This window comes from Neopelma chrysocephalum, unplaced genomic scaffold (assembly GCF_003984885.1).
Source record: "Neopelma chrysocephalum unplaced genomic scaffold, ASM398488v2 Primary Assembly neopelma1_22b, whole genome shotgun sequence".
NCBI classification, from domain to species: Eukaryota; Metazoa; Chordata; class Aves; order Passeriformes; family Pipridae; genus Neopelma; species Neopelma chrysocephalum.
The window spans coordinates 1,546,684-1,561,523 of NW_020897690.1; the positions used below are offsets into that span (position 1 = coordinate 1,546,684).

At 34.0% G+C, this 14,840-nt stretch overlaps 1 protein-coding gene and 1 long non-coding RNA gene across 3 annotated transcripts in view; one reads left to right on the forward strand and one right to left on the reverse strand.

Annotated features, from left to right (window-relative positions):
- LOC113965102 overlaps nt 1-1,574 on the reverse strand; it is a 32,118-nt gene extending 30,544 nt beyond the window's left edge. For both annotated transcript variants that reach the window (XR_003533438.1, XR_003533437.1), the window contains exon 1: nt 1,417-1,574. This is a non-coding gene — a long non-coding RNA (uncharacterized LOC113965102). The remainder of the gene's footprint in view (nt 1-1,416) is intronic.
- CCDC102B (coiled-coil domain containing 102B) overlaps nt 1-14,840 on the forward strand; it is a 48,308-nt gene that overhangs the window by 13,885 nt on the left and 19,583 nt on the right. The window contains exons 2-4 of the mRNA XM_027677969.1: nt 2,739-3,359; nt 5,058-5,272; nt 9,270-9,378. Of these exons, the coding sequence (XP_027533770.1) occupies nt 2,751-3,359; nt 5,058-5,272; nt 9,270-9,378 (933 nt within the window). The 5' untranslated portion in view covers nt 2,739-2,750. The remainder of the gene's footprint in view (nt 1-2,738; nt 3,360-5,057; nt 5,273-9,269; nt 9,379-14,840) is intronic.

Here is a 14,840-nt window from a genome sequence, read left to right on the forward strand (position 1 = left end):
AAAATATCGTGATACATGGATGATTAAAGATTCGGTATCAACTGCTTCAGTATTACAACAGTCTTCAGTTAGCTGGACTAGTTTTTCATATTATTGCATTAGTACAATGTTTTTTAAGAACATGAAAGAGCAAATCAATATGAAGTTCAAATAAAATAAAATAAAAAATATATCCTAGTCATCTCATTCGAACAGTGAGATTTTTGACCATTTCAGAACTTTTGCAAAGATTAACACATTTTTCTAATTTCTAAATCTTTTCTTCCTTTCAAGAAATATGTTTTAGACTACTTCTTCAAAAATAGATATGATCACAAATCTTAATAATTCATAGTTGTAAGAAAATTCCTGTTACTAACAATATTTCTATTATTTTATGCTTTAATCTTGAGTCAGCCAGCCACTTAAATGGGTTATGTTGAGATCTGTGTCGTGTAATGAAAAAATTATATCATTCTACCTCTTGTAATCTTAAAGAGGATTGCTACAAAACAGTTTGGATTAGATTTTCTGAAAAGCACATAGGGAAGTTAAGACTCATAGAAACATCTCATTTTCCTTATCACCTCGGACTGAGCCAGCACTTCTCTTTTCTGGAGGAGGAGCAACTTATTTTAATTCTTCATTTATTTTTTAATTTTAGGTATGGAGTTGGAATCATCTATCCATGATGAAAAGTGCAGTCAAAGTTCAAACTATTAGAAGGCTAAGAGACTACTAGCTTGTACAAGCCTACTTCAAATATTACACCTGTAAGTTTGATCTGACTGGCGGTGTCCCAGTCTCGATAACACTTGAGCCATCACAGTGGAGATGAGCAAGAATTCATGACCAGTGACTCTTTTTTTCAGTAGGTTACAGTTAAGTTTCTTCACACCCATAACAAAACCACAGCAAGAAGATATTCTGATTCATGAAGATTTCTCAGGTCTTTCAGAGTTTCAGCCACAGAAAAATATTTCCATTCTTATCTCTCCAAATATTTGTAAACTGGGCATTCCCCAAGGTCTCCCTTCTTTTAGTGAATAAGCAAAGCTGCTAACAAGATCCATTAAAAAATCTACTGATTATGAAGAGTATAATAAACATTTCTGTAGATATAGATAGTATGGTACATAAAAAAAAAAAGACAAAATTTAAACCTCAAAAGTTTCAACTATTTCATTATATATTTATTATATTATGTAGTATATTTATATATATTATTATATATCTAAAATTTACTGTAATTTTGTTTGGGTTTTTTTTCATTAAAGCTTTAGGAAACAAAGGCTTTATCACAACCCAAAAGTTAAATTATTTTAGCTCTACTGAGCCTCATATGAAACTGTGGGTGGCAATTTCTTTGTATTTTGGGTAAGGTATATTCAAATTAAGTTGCTGGAAGTAGGTCAAGAAACATAAAAAAGACTTAACCTTGATGAAGCTTTGGCAGCAACTGTGTTACATTTGTGTGGAGTTGCTCTGGGGGTTGGTGCTGAAGGGAGTTTGGAGTGTTTTATTGTCCTTTTCCTTTTCTCATATCCCTACTTCACTACAACAGCTCTCCATAAGCTTCTAACTAACGGTAAATAAATGTCCTGGAAATCATGGAAAAGTTGAAAACAGCTGGAAAACTGGAATACAACCTGCAAAAACATCTATTTAGCTGAAGTGAAACGTGACTGAATCTTAATGCCAAAACTACTCTTCAGAATTTTTTTTGCAGTATTGACCTTCTACATTTCAAATTGCAGTAACAGATAAACATGATTTTTTTTACAAATGAATATTGGAATATAAGAGCAATTTCTTTTCTACTTTAAACAACTTGGTCTTCTATTGAAATAGTAAGATTTTTAAGTTTATTTATTTGTTTGTATTTTGTTTGCTTTGTTGGTTTGTTTTGTTTTTTAAGATAAACAAGAGGAAAAAACCCGAGGAGGTGTAAGTGATTAGTCTCTACAGACTGTCCACATCAGCATTTTCTCAGCACGGGAGTAGGAAAGCAATTTCTGAGATACTTTTTTTCCTCTGGCCAAATGAGTAATAAATAATGAAAAGATAAATAATGAATAGGAGAGCAACAAGATTTACTAGCAGAGTCATATCATCAAGAGGAAGGCCGTACAGTACAGTAGGATAGCGCTACACTTTCAAGAATATTGTAAGAATGTGCTGCCTGTACATCTTCTGTAATGTAGACAACAAAATAAAGCCCCCTGTAAAAAAGCTTGATTTTTCTCATGAAACAAAGAAAATGCAAAGGTTGGGAGGTTTGATCACATTTTTTCCTTAGGTATGCAAATCACAGGGTAAGTTTTCATGGTATGAAATTCCACAGTTTGGGGAAGAAAGGAAATGAATTGTGATTGTAGTTCTAGGCAAATAATCTCCTCTTACTATATATGTAAAATAGATATTGATTCAATTTAGTCTTGTCTTGAAGAACGAAAGCTTTTGTCTGGTTTCTTTAGACTCAAAAAATTTTTGACAGAACTATGATTGTTTAATGACACTTCCTTTGCTAGCAGTTCCTAGCCAAGCAACAGGTATGTCTGTTTACGCTGTACTAGAAAAGTATTACATAAAAGATATTTTAATAGCTGTTTCTTGTTGATTAAGCACATTTCTAAAACATGAACAGCATTATTAAAATTAACTCATTATTATAGCAGTAAAAAACCTGTACTGTTGGAGGTTATTCTTACACTCTAATTGAGTAAAGCTAAATTATTCTCTGTCTTTGTCTTTTTTAGGAGTGAAATTAGATGATGAATCAAAACCTGAACTTGGGCTCCATTCAGAAACAAATGGAAGAGACACACATTTTTGGAACCCAACCAAGACAACCTTATAAATTAGATGGAGGTTGCCAACCAGGTGACCATCTATGTAATTCAAATCTGCCATCTCAAAATTTTTACCCATATTCATCTCATTATACATATATGCATATGAATTACAGCAGTGATTGGGAAATTTTTGAAGCAGTAAAAATTCAGGAATTGGAAGAAGTCAAAGCCAGAGCTGCCCAAATGGAGAAGACCATGCGCTGGTGGTCAGATTGTACTGCTAACTGGAGGGAGAAATGGAGCAAAGTTAGAGGAGAAAGAAATAAAGCCCGAGAGGAAGCAAGACAACTGAGAATCAAATTAGACAGTGCCATAAAAGAAATAAGTATGCTTAAAAAAATAAATCAAAATTTAATAAGTGAGAAGGAAAACTTAGAAAATGGAACTGCTTGGAAAACAGAATGCAGTTGCTCAGAAATATATTATGGTAGAAAAGACCGAAATCTGTTAACATTTCTGGAACCAGAACCTGTGAAAGAACTGAGCAAAATCATCAAAATTCCTGGGGTAGAAGACACAAAGAAGGTAAAGAATGGGGAATCTTTTTTTAATTCATGAAGAAGCAGCAGAATATGGGATTTTTTCAAGCATTTTGACCAAAATGCTGCCTCATCCATTCACTAGCAAAACCATTTTTCTTCACCCATCTAAACATTCCTAATATAGAGAAATACAGAAAATAATTCATACCCATGCACTATGACTAAACATTTAAGTAACAGAGGCAGACTATTCTATCCAATAACTTACAGTATTGCTCTGACTCTCATGTTTTATGGTGACAGATTACCTCTGTTATCTAAATTCATCATATTCTGTGTACTCACTTTTTCTTTTCCCCTCCAAAAGAAAGCAAACTAGATTCTTAGCTTTTAAAATAAAGCCATTTAATTGTCTCTGAACTTCAGAAATATGGGAATAGATGAGGCAAAGTCTTCCGCAAATTTGCAAGAATTTTTTGTTTGATAAGGAGGGCAAGTAAATTATGACATAGAATTAAACAATCAGGCATCATTTAATCAGCTCCCAGTTCTATACAAAAGACCCACTTATATTCATCAAAAATGGAACCACTTATGCATGTTTTGCCACCTTTAATTCTGTGCCTTGGCATGCATTGTATAATCTTCATAGACAGAATCATGTCAAAACTATATTTGTTGTCTGACAGATAGTAGTCATTGTAGATATAGGTAATTTTTTTCATACCTTGCAGAAAAATGGTTTTCCCTACATTGTAGTACATAGAAAATTCTTTACTTCAATGGAAATTGTTGGGATTTTAGATCTGAATATGTTCTGTTCAGAATTTTCATTCACTCTCTAATGTATATAAATGAAATTAAATTCCTGTGAAATCTGAAAAAAATATAGTGTTACTATGGAGAATATATTTTGCCAAAAAATGCTTGCCTTTCATATTTTTGGGCATACAAATGTGCTGCATGAAGGAAATAACACTAAACATATTTTAACTATTTCTCTTTAATATAAAGTAATTTCTACTTAAAAACTGAAACTTTATATGTGAGGGGGAAACAATGGTTTCTAGTATTTTCTGATGTAAATTTTGGGCATTATTCTAAAAACTCAAAAGAACAGAGTGGTATGAAATAGAACGGTCGGTAATCTGCTAAAATGACATTAGCTTTTAAACACCGTTCATCAAAAGTGGTAAAACAATTACATTTATAAAGGAAACTTGTTCATGAGAGACATTCAGTCTTCCTACTGATTATGTATTCTATTTTTTAGTTATTTTTCCTGTTGTTAGGTTTGCTCATTTTTCATGCAAAACATTTGTCTTCAAAACAGATATTTATATATTTTGCTTCTTATGAAAAACTTGTATGATCCTATCACCTGCTTCAACACAATTTGCATTAAAAGTTTAAGAGTTCATAAAGTAGAATTTCTTAATATATTGTTTATATGCATAACTTGCCTTCTGGGTTTTATTAGTTCCAGGATTCTGTCTTCACCATAGTTATAACAAACAAATGATAAATGGAATCTATTTCTTTAGTAAAGACACATTAGAAACATTTTGGATATGAAGTCATAACAGAAGATGTGAGACATGTCACAAAATTAGAGTGATTCAACTTTTTCTTCCTATGTGATTTCACTGTCTAGAAGAGCCTTGGTAGGCCCTGCAGGAATTATCTCAGACTTTCCCTTTCATTTGTGTTTTTCTCAGATGTCATATTTTTGTTTTCTCAGGATGTAGAGGTAAATAAAGTCCAGAGCAATCACAATAAAAAATTCACTCCAAAGTCCCCTGATTTCTTCCCTGATGCACATCCCAGTATCTATTTGGAGGAACCTAAAAAAAGTTTGGACACTACAGCTAAGACAACTGAGAATGACTTAATACATGTTTCAGTCCTACATTTGCATTTGGCTGAGATTAAGAAAATCTTACAGAAGGAAAGAGAGTAAGTATGAAATATATCCTACTTGGGGAAGTCTCTATTAAAAATAAAGGGATTTAAGACACTTTCTAATATAGATATGGTGATTTTTGCATTTGTATCTCATATGTTCTCATTTCTAAGCTTTAATCATTGCTATTTACAAAGCTCTGATAAAAATTTAGAGAAAGAATTCAGGATAGTGACTATGTGACTAATTTCAAAGTCAGTTAAGTTAATCAGAAAATCAAAATGAAGAAAACTCCATGTCTATTGCAAATATATTCAACCATCTCCATTCAGAGACTGTAATGGTAAACTGTTTTGAAGAATTTCTTTACTGTCAGTTTGTTTCACAATTGTCCTGTAGATAGCACAAACCTGATTAAAAAAAAAAAAAAAGCTTTAAATTCCCAACTAGTTTTTAATGTGTTTTGTTATATGAAATAGATAGCTGTAGAAAGTATACAATAATTCTTTACTTGAATCATATCGCAGAAGATGTCCAGAAGTGTTAAAGGTGTTTAGGTTTTTTGTGGAAGCAATATATATATGTGTGTGAGTTAGGAGACTGATTCAAATTTAATTTTACTCTGGTTGAAGTATTTAGGGTCCTTGGTGCTTCATCTTTCAATGGCAATCAAGGATACATACATGAATATGTATGTATAATAATTTTCTTTTAGAAGCATGATAATTTTTCAACTCTTGTTTTTAGTCTCTTTTTAGGCAAAACTTTTATAAACCGTGGTTCTGCCTACTGGTTTCGGTTTTGGTTTGTTTGTTTGTTCACATGCTTCTCTAAACGATTTGTAACTGTATTTCAGAGAGACAGATTATGCCATTTATGCCTAGATGTATACTGACTGGTACAAAGTAATAAATTTACTGGCACAGGGTAAGAATTGAGGCATATCTAGAATATGCAATATGTGGCTGTGCCAACTTCAGGCAGCAAATGCTCACAGAGCAGTGATTTCCACATAACAGCAGGCACTGATATAACAACTCCCTCTCTAGGTCAGTTTGGGCAGCGTTTCCTCTGTGTAAAGATGTTATATTAGCAGAATATATGCAACTTCACAGTTTGAAGCAATTTTTTTTGACAAAGCACACAACGAAAAGCTAGGAATAACGTTACTAGGAAAAGTGATATCATAGCCACTGGTCTCTTGAGATAGCTGGTGAATCTTCATTGGGCAGGCTGTCATCTGCTGGCTCAGAAAGGGTTGGTCTCTGCTGCTTAGTGGAATTGACTGATTTTGCTGAGTTTCCATCTTCAGATTACCAGTTTTCCCTCTTAGGTTTTATTCTTGTTCATAACAGTAATTTTGGTTCTGGATTCTGGAGCTGTTAATAATGTCTATCTCAACAATCTCACCTCTGCATTTTTACTTCCCTTATCTTGTGTGGCTCTAGCTTCAGTACTTTCTCACAGCTTCTTCCTCACAACTTAGCAATTTTCTCAGTGAACTTGAGCCAAGGACGCACACAGCTGTGCTTCATCCAAAGCAAGCAGATCACAGACAGCTTGAACCCAAAGGCCAAAGATTACTTTGATAGTCAGTATGATCTTACTCATAGACTAGAGGACTTCTCAGCAGAGTTTTCTGGTTTACATGCAGTACTCTGAACTGTGGCTGAATTTTTTCCAGAGCCAGGTTAGCTTAAGCAGATCCAGTGTTTGGACTTGCCCTTGTTACCTTCCTAATTTTCCTATAAGACGTTTTGTGTCTTCACCCTGAGAGGACCCATGCCTATTGCATTTTGTTTAGAGCTATCATCAGTAATGCTGGTATACCCTTACACACACAAATCAGGCTTTGCAAAATACAAAAAGAAAGAAGATCTAAAAAAAATAATAAATAAAATAAAGAGATGAAAGTTTATATTTTGACTTTCAAAAAATGTCAGGGTTGGATTTGCAATGTAAAATCACACCCCATCATCCTCTACTAGGCATTAATAGCTCATATCAAATACACATTTGAGGTCCCATTGACATAAATGGAAATTAAAAACCCTATGAGTTGTTCAACACGTTAAATAATAATTTGCCTAAAATAGTTATCTTTGGTCATTTTTTGGATCAGTGATCTCATCTAAAAGTCTTCTAGTTTTAAGATTGTAATTTGTTCCATTTTGAACTTAAAAATGTTTCTGTCCTCTAAAACCAAAAGCCCACAAACTACACTCATAGTTAATAATATCAAAGAGGAATGTCTTAGAGCTGGATAGGTAGAGTTAAACAGTGGATACAGAAGGCTCTGTCTGAATATCAAGAAGTGTTTTTTTTTTTCTTTGAGGATGACTGAATGTTAGCACAGGTTTCCCAGAGAGGTTGTTGTGTCTGCATCCTTGGAGACCTTCAAAAGCCATCTGAACATGGATCTGAGCAATTAGCTCTAGGCAACCCTTCTTCAGCAGGGGGTTTGGACCAGATGACCTCCACAGGTCCCTTTCAACCTCAACCATTCTGTGTAATTATGTGATTTAATTAGATAATAAGGAGTTAAAATAGCTGGTTACAAGAGCCATTAAAATGCTATGACCTTGATTTTTTTACCTAGCTGCTTCACTGATCTTTGCTATAGTCTTTCTTCCACTCTTTGTTTTCTTTATTTAAATAGTAAACTTTACGTAGTCAGGATCAGTTCTTTCATTTAGTAGTATCAGAGGGACCTGATCTCACTTAAGAGGTACTGTAACATAAAGCTATTGTCTTCTAAATAAGCTCCTCATACTGGACATTCCTCTTTTACTTTTCAGATTAGACCATTTCTAAGGACTTTCACTACATTCAATAAAGTCAATAGGTTATTATTCAAAGTATTAAGCTGTCGTCTTCCATGCTTTCCCTTTCTACTGTATTAAATGTCCCACTTAATTATTCTTTTAGTTCCCCAATGAAGTCATGATATCATTCCAATGAGATATTCCATTAGTTTAGAAGAAAAAATGTTGAGTTGAATTGCATGAAATACATCTTGCTCCACTTTACTTTCTGAGTGATGGTGTTTGTTTTATTACTATAATGTTATGGGAGCTCTAGGTGTTTACTAAGAGAAGATGTATGGTATGCTAAATCTAGGCAGAAAAAGGAGATCCCTGGTTCAAGAACAAGAAGATTTTTCACTGAAGTGGATTGCTTCATTACCGTAGCTAACATTGCTTCCAGGACCTGAGCCAGTCCAGTCAGTGGTAACTCTTGCTATCTCTGTGCAAGCTTGCAGTGTGCCACATAGAAATGCTCCTGAAAAATCCCATCAATACACTTTGCTTTAATAGATGAATTTTAAACCAAATGTTCTCAGAATATATTTCTAGTCTAGCCTGGCAATAGCATCTTTAGTAAAAAGGCTGACAAATTCCATTAGCCTCAGAATGGAAAATAACTACAATCTGGCATAACAGTTTCTTTAATTCCAGTATTGGAATTTTCGTTTAAATTATTTCAATTTTTTTTTCATTCTACAGACATAGTACTTCTGAGCTAAATAATCCATTTTCCTAAAATTCTTCTATCATTTTCTTTCAAGAACAATTATTTATTGAAACATGAAATATATATATTTTAAAAATTTTTTTAACATCTAAAGTCAATCAACTTTGATTTGTGTTGTGTCTTCATACTGTATATGTTCCCCTGCATATGTATGTTTAAACTAATCTTCTGTCTATACCAAATCAAAGTGATGTAATACCTTTTCTCTAAGGATCTTCACTACCTTGATATAAACTAACTGAACTCAAAGTTCAAATTTTCTTCAGTTTATCCCAAAATTTTGTTTTATTAAAATTTTAATTCTGTACTACTGGATTTCTTTTTTCTCTGTAGCTATTACTTTTGGTAAATCTCTTGGAATAATTATGTAATGATAATGTAAGTTTTTAATAAAATCAAGATATGTCATTGATAAAGGTAGCAAAATATAACAAGCTATGGAAAGGATATTCAAAGTAATTTGTCTTTTGTCAGCTTAAAAATAGTACAATGATGAATTTTAAAATACTTTTTCAGAATGAATGCATTTCTGGAAAAAGAAATGGAAAAGATGGAAAATGAGTTATTTCTTTATAAATGGAAATATGAAGAACTGAGGCAAACCAAACTGGAAAGCCTGAAACAGGTATGTTGGCAGTGCATCATTATCACATGGAACAAGAAAGAGAATTTAGTCTTCTGATTTCCTGTATTGTAACTAAGAGTAACTGGTAAGGAGGTGGGGCAGCATCTTTAGAGATGGTGAGGACACTCTGAGATCCAGGCTGTGGCCAAGAGAGGTAACTCCTGCCTAGGGAGAGCCGAGTGCCAGTTCAGGTGCAGTTGGCAAGCCCAGCACATGTCCCATATCTTTGGGGAGTGGTGGTTTCTCCAGCAGTTTGCATGTGGGAGGGAGCTGGGAACACATTGATGGCAGCACGAGACACAGCAGCAGCTGTAGCAGCACAGCCTGGGGCACGGTCTGCTGCACCAGCTGGAAGAACTGCTGTTGACACGGCAGAGACCTCAGCTCAGAGCTGCTGAGGGAGGATGCAGGTTCCCAGGCCTTGAGCTGCAGGCAGCTAATGAGGAGAGCTTTGAACTAGGAAGGGAGGCAATGAGAGATTACAGACCATACCTAAATGAACTGATGGTCATGTGGAAAGCTTAGGGCACAGATTGATAAGAGCAAGAAAGACTTCAGCAATGATAAAAGAGTGTGAAGGGACACCTCTCTCAAGCATTGGTAAAGAAATGCACACATCCTGGAAACAAGCAGGAAAAATTAGAGCTGTATGGGGTTACAGGACTGCAACATAGTTGGAACAATTCAAATATTGTGCAAAGTTCATGCAGCTGGAGTACTATGAAGGACTTCCAGAAACACTGGCAAGGAAGGGCTGAGGGGGTGGAATATAAGGGATCTATAAGCAGCACAGATCTTTTGAGGTCTCCAGCAGGATGGGGGTTAATCACACTTGTTACTCAGGATCAGAGGAAAAGCTAATAATGATGTCATTATGGTAGGAGTTTGTTACAGACCACCTGATGGGGAAGCAAATAAAGAGTTTAAAGAACCCAAAACTCTTGAGTTGTAGACCCCAGTTCTCATGGGTGACTGACATTAGAGTCTCTAGAAAGGCAACATGGCTGTTGCAATCAAAGAGATTTCTGGAGGGTTTTGAAAATAAATTCTTGCTGAAGGTATTAAAAGGATCAACCGGTGATGCATAGCTGAATCTACTGTTGACTAATATGAAGGAAACTAGTTAGGGTTGTGATGATGAATAATTTCCTTGTCTGTGGTAACTTTGAAATAGCAGTGTTGGTGGTCCTGAAGGAAGTCAGAAAGATGAGCAGCAGAGTACAGACCCTGAACCTAAGGAAAGCAGGACATTGGCTTACTCGGGGAACTATTGGAATCATGGGAGGCAGCTCTGACAGGTAAACAAAGGAGTCCACCAAAGCTGGCAGGTCTTGAAGTACAGGATCTTCCAAGTGCAACAAATGTTTGTCCTAATGCTCAGGAAAACGGGTAGGTTTGTCAGGAGATTGATTTAGCTTATAAGGGCTCTCTTGGTGGAGTTTTGATGCCAGAAAGCAATATGCTTTTATAAAGAAGATCAGCCTTCAAAGGAGTAATTTAAGAACATTGCCTGATTATGTAAGATTGGTGTTAAGAAAGAAATGTTCATTTCAATCTGAGTTCATGAGTAGAAGAATAAAAAATATTTGTGTTGCAGTTTACAGGGTTTAGCTTTCAGAACAATGAATTGAGGACCTCTTAGATCCAACAAAACTCAAAATGTGTGTCTACATAATTAAACATAGATAGTGAATTTAAAATTTCCTATGAATTTAACGTCTTAGATTAGGAATAATTCAAGGAATTCAGCTTTCTTTCATATTTTGGAAAAGATTTCAAGAAGTCTATTAAATCCCAAGTTCTAGTTAAAAGCTGGTGCATCTGTAAATAGAATTTCCTTTGTAGATGAACATATGCAGGAACAAATCAACATCTATCTCTCATATTTGAGTCCCTTCAGATTTTAGTTCTCTATTTTCTGCTTGTTCATGAAGTAGGATTCTAGCTTGTTATTTTTGCAAAACAGAGGAAGTCTAGATTTAGATAATTGTTTTGCTTAAGAAACGTGATCTTTGTACTTTATGGTGCTGTCAGCAGGAATAACACAAAAAGCAGTAAAAATTTACTGAGAATTTGTTGGAAATTGATAGATAGCAATTTTTATGCATGTGCATGCACACATACATGTGTTGTTGCCTTTTTTTAGAAACATGCTCAATTGCTTTAATTGCTAACAGGAGATGATATTTTGAGCATTCTATTAATTTTCTAAGATTTATAAGACATACCTCTAGTTTTTAAATTACAGAAGAACATTGGTCTTGATGAATCTGACTAATGAATGAAATCTGACCTTGAATGAAATTACTTATATTAGTGGAGTTTTTGTAAGTGAAAACCCTTCCTTTACTGAAAAAACCCAAATCTTGTTTGTTGACAACACATCTGTGAATATCATTCACCATATATTGCTGTTGAGAAATGGCTGCTGGAACACCATACAAGATTTTTAACAGTGAAAAATTTGAAAGTGAAATAAAGGAAAGTGCAGACATGTACTAGGCTAAGCATGACATCTGATTCCTATACACACTTGCAATATGAAATCACAAAGGAATTTCTGGATTAATAACAGATCAATCATTACATCTGGATTATTTTCATGCCCTTGACTAAGAGTTTTTGGTTTTGGTTATGCCTAAATTAATCTGCTATTTCCTATTGCCTAACAATCCCACTGGGAATGTGAAAAAAGTGCTTGGTTTGCAAGTGAGAGTGCCATAGCAAATTAAACAATTTTTAGGAATGTATAGCTCTACTAGCCTTTTGGAAGTTGGAGAGATTTTGTGGAATGATAGAAGTTTCACAGCTGCCGAGACTTGATTATTAGTGCTGCCAATAACTAATTAATTTCTGTTAAAAGATGAGTATTTACTTTCCTTGGAACAAACTAAATACAGAAAGCCTTGGTGATCTTGATGATCATCTTTTTAAGAAATTATGCATTCTGCATATGCTTGTAAATTGTAAATAAGTTTTCAATGCATTGAGTTAACTAAAAAAAGTAGTAGAGTGGCAATTTATGTTCATAGTAACCATGAGCAAGATAGATAGCTTTGTGTGACACTAGGATTGCATTTGTTTGGAGTTACAAATTAGATAATTTTAACAGATATATCAGAAAGCTGCATTTAGTGTTACAATTGATAATTTCCTATTCTAAGAATTCTGTTCTCCCATTAAGTAATAAAATATAAAGTTAAGACTAACACGAAGAAGCTCATTGTTCAAATCTTAATTATGTTTGACAGCCATCTTTATTTTCAAGCAGTCAGATGTCATCTGTTTTTACTGCATATCATTTTGTCTGTTTCTCCAAGGACACTCAGAATTTCTCATTCATTTTGCTTTCTCTAGCCTATCCTTAATTTCAAGTATACTTTCATTATGACATTTTCAAACCGAGTCCTAATTGGTTATCCTTAAAATTAACTTCTCACTACAGACTAGGGCTTAAGTTTTCCCTTACTTGTCTAAAAAACTGAAAATTGTGTCTTGGCTTTCTTTAAAGAGCTAGTGAATGAAGACTTTATGTCTGACAAATATTTTTCCAGGAAGGAAAACAGAAATTGAGTGTACCTTCCTTATACTTTGTATTTATCCCAGGGAAAATGTATTCTACTATATGGAGACTACCTTAAAAAGTATCGTGAATTTGTGGCCTAAGATTGCTATCAGTATAAGAGATTGCTAGATACTTTTGCAGCTTTTGAAGAGACCAATTTATGAGCTTGTTACACAATATTCAGTCCATAAAATCACATCTTAAACTGATATTTATGGGTCTACATTTCTTAGCTGTAAAAGACATTTTGTATGTACTGTCTAGTTAATAAGCTTCATTATACTCCTAGAGGAACTTTTAGCTCTTAGTGGGTTACTAAATCAACTAATATTTTCTATGCCTTGCTTTCCACGTATATTAAAAATAACATATTAACAGCTGTAAAACACTGACATTTTAAAAAAGGGGAAAGTAATTATTCAGTATAAAATTACATTTATTGTTGTGTTTGCATGAGACTCCACAGAAGGGCAAAAATCAAGTTTGTAAAACTGTAAAATAAATGGTGTTGACATTAGATATTTTTGGGGTTAAAGTACACTTCATTGGAAAAAACAGGAATCTTTAAGTTCTCTGAAGAACATGAACATTTCTACATCAATAACATTATTTGTTGAACGTTCCCAGAAATGGACTACTCAATTTTGTCAGATACAGTTTATTTTCCAATCAATTAACTAACAGTCTGAGAAACAAAAAAGTGTATCTGAGTCTGATTACTTAGCTGTTTGGACTCCTTGTTAAATAGAGCAAATCCTTAGTGTGTTGCGCTGATGTTTGTAAACACAGAATTGTATTTAGCAAGACAGTTAAAGTTTTAGATTTTGGAAAGATCATTTAATCTTATAACATGCAGAATAAAACATTCTTGTTTATACTCATTGCAAGTCTTCCTCAAAATTTTATATCTGTCTTTAAAATTCCGATAGGAGATGATTTTCTGGTCATTTAAAAATTAAATAAGATTGAATATTTACGAAGCAATTTTATATTAGACTGAAAATAGTGAAAAAATGCATGTACTACTGTATTCCACTGGTGTGCACTGTAGACTTACAAATGCCACTATAGGCAGCAACTTCTGTGTTGCTTAAAGGAATTTTCAGCTAGCTGAAGTGCAGAATGTGCTCTTCCTCTACATTATCTAGTGTTTTGGTAGTTAATGAGGGAAATTCATATCCCAGGTTGTGGGACATGAGACAAAAATTAATCTAATTGGTACTTAAAGCTTATCAGAACATCAGTAATAAGAAAAGTATCCCTATATAAAAAGGAAACCAGGCTAAATTAACATTTTGTATCTTTGGCAGAGACATTTCTGTTCTTCCTCTTTTTTACACTATTGAAGGTAGCCATTGATTTTGCACTACAGCAAAAAAAATAATCTTTAAACATCTTTTAAAACAAATGTTTTCTGTTCTCTTTCTCAGTATATAGATGTTTTACATTGCATATTACAGCAATCTATGTATTGTTACTTAGAAGCATTATTTTCTTTAAGAGATCATGAATGGTTCCCTACCTGTTGTTTCACAGGTGGATGAAGCTCCACTGATGTGAGTGAGGCTTCTGGATAAATCAAGTCTTCTACTGTCACTGTAAATATTTAAATGCTCTTTAAAATGGAATGGTCCTTTTGGAAGCTCAGGCTGTTAACAGCTATGTCCTGTTGAAGATTCTGTGTGATTTCTAGCTTCTCCAGAAATCTTTATTCTGAAATTACCTTATAGTGTGAAGATGTCACAGAATTGCTTACCTATAATTGCTTTTTTCATTTACTTAGTATTTACCCGAAATAGAAACAGTGATACTCTGATAATCCTACAGGAAATTTAGATACATGTAGGATGGTATTCTATTCTGTCCATACTCTTCACCTGACTCAAAAAATGTCTTC